At 44.7% G+C, this 1,670-nt stretch overlaps 1 protein-coding gene across 1 annotated transcript; it reads left to right on the top strand.

Moving 5' to 3' along the window:
* Positions 1-473: 473 nt before the first annotated feature.
* Positions 474-1,257, top strand: LACBIDRAFT_310280 (uncharacterized protein; the record flags this gene model as incomplete). Its single annotated transcript, XM_001891191.1, has 5 exons — positions 474-574; positions 632-683; positions 775-821; positions 877-1,070; positions 1,130-1,257. The coding sequence occupies 5 exons, from the start codon at positions 474-476 to the stop codon at positions 1,255-1,257; spliced, it is 522 nt and encodes a 173-aa protein (XP_001891226.1).
* Between the last annotated feature and the right edge of the window lie 413 nt (positions 1,258-1,670).

Genomic DNA, 1,670 nt, shown 5'->3' with positions numbered 1-1,670 from the left:
GGTTATATAGAAAAAAATTGCTAGAATTTTAATAGCCATATGGTGTAGCGGAAATATTGCTGCTGAGAATTCACGTGACATCTCCCGAGGCTAGAGTTCAATCCTTATGCATCCACTTATTTTTATATATATTATAATAACAACAACAAATATTGGAATTCATTGGAATCTGTTGGAATCTGTTGGAATTTGAGTGGAATATATTAAATGTACTTTCCATTGGAATTCCATGGAATCTGGTTGGAATTCCAATGGATTCCAATGGAAACTGTTCCGGGAGGCTCCCGGATTCCAACCATTTCCACTGGATTCCATCGGATTCCATTGGAATTTCCATGGAATTGGAAACCAGAATCATGGAATTCCGACATTCCACTTGGAATCTGCCAGAATCCACCGGAACTCATGGGGGATGGTAAAGACCTCTCATTGTGAACCTCAGCCAACACCAACAGCCCTGGAGGTCTGGTTCCATGGGGCCAACTTCTCTTTGCCATTGTGAGAAGCGCAAGAACGGCGAGTGGTGGAAGGCTCAGAAATGGGCGTATAGTACCCTGGAGCGTTTATGTCATCGGTATGTGCACATCTTGGTTTGTTGCCAGTCGTGCTTGTTCAAGCGTGACCTTGATAGCTTCAGAAAACCATCTGAACTTCGAATTCCTAGCATAATGAGAATATGGAGCGTTTGTGAAACTCCTTGTTACGATGTTCGCTCCGGAGTTTCTCAACATCTATCTTCGCCAGGCAGAGCTTTGTGTGTCAAACCAGGCATAGCTTTCCAAGAAGTCTCAACATCAGATTTTCATGTTCTTTAATGAATGGTATGTACCCTCCTCTCTCTCGTTGAAGGTGGCTTCTGATGCCAGGCAATGTTAGCATGAAACCCAAGTCGACTTGGACCCTTCTCAAGCCCCATTTCGAAAACTTGGTTTCCACCTTTGTGTTTGCCCAACTTTCTTTCAACGATCACGCTACAAAGGAGGAGCTTTGGGAGAACGATCCTGTGGATTATATCCGCGTCTCAGTCAGTACTATATCCATGTCTCAGTCGGTACTATATCCGTGTCTCAGTCGGTATGTACCACTCTTATATGTGATTGAAGCCTGGAAGATGACTTTTTTTCACTAGACAAATACAAGGTGTACGCTATGCCCATATCAGCAGCCACGACCTTTTTATTCTCACTTATTGTGAGCCGAACTAAAGTGACGTTCATGCCTATCCTTGGGTTCATTAATACCATTCTTCGTTCGTGAGTCTTTTCCCTTTGGCTCCACGAAAATGTTGGAGAGGTGCCGAGTGACTCAGAGGGAACGCGTAGACACAGACGACATGGTGGTATGGACTCAAGAACCTACAAACACGACGTGACATGTAAATGTGTATGTAATGACCCTCTGACACCTATGCAAGACCCCGAACACCAGGGGGGATGGAGTATGCATCTGCCAGGATGCACTACTCCAATGTGTACAATTAACTGCTTGTCTTTCAGAAATCCAGCAGCACTCCAGAAGTCTGGAGCTTTGAACACAATCACTGTGTTGGGCCTGTACATCATGCATCACTCGGACATGAAGCGCAACGTGGAGCAATTCATGCTTTGGTTTTTCACATCAGAGCTTTCGAGCCCTGAACCCCGTCTTAGAGCTATCATAAGCCTCTCTCT

Source organism: Laccaria bicolor, genomic scaffold (assembly GCF_000143565.1).
Source record: "Laccaria bicolor S238N-H82 LACBIscaffold_458 genomic scaffold, whole genome shotgun sequence".
Lineage (NCBI taxonomy): Eukaryota > Fungi > Basidiomycota > Agaricomycetes > Agaricales > Hydnangiaceae > Laccaria > Laccaria bicolor.
The sequence above is the reverse complement of the archived record's forward strand: the minus strand, read 5'-3'. Positions and strand labels throughout refer to the sequence as shown.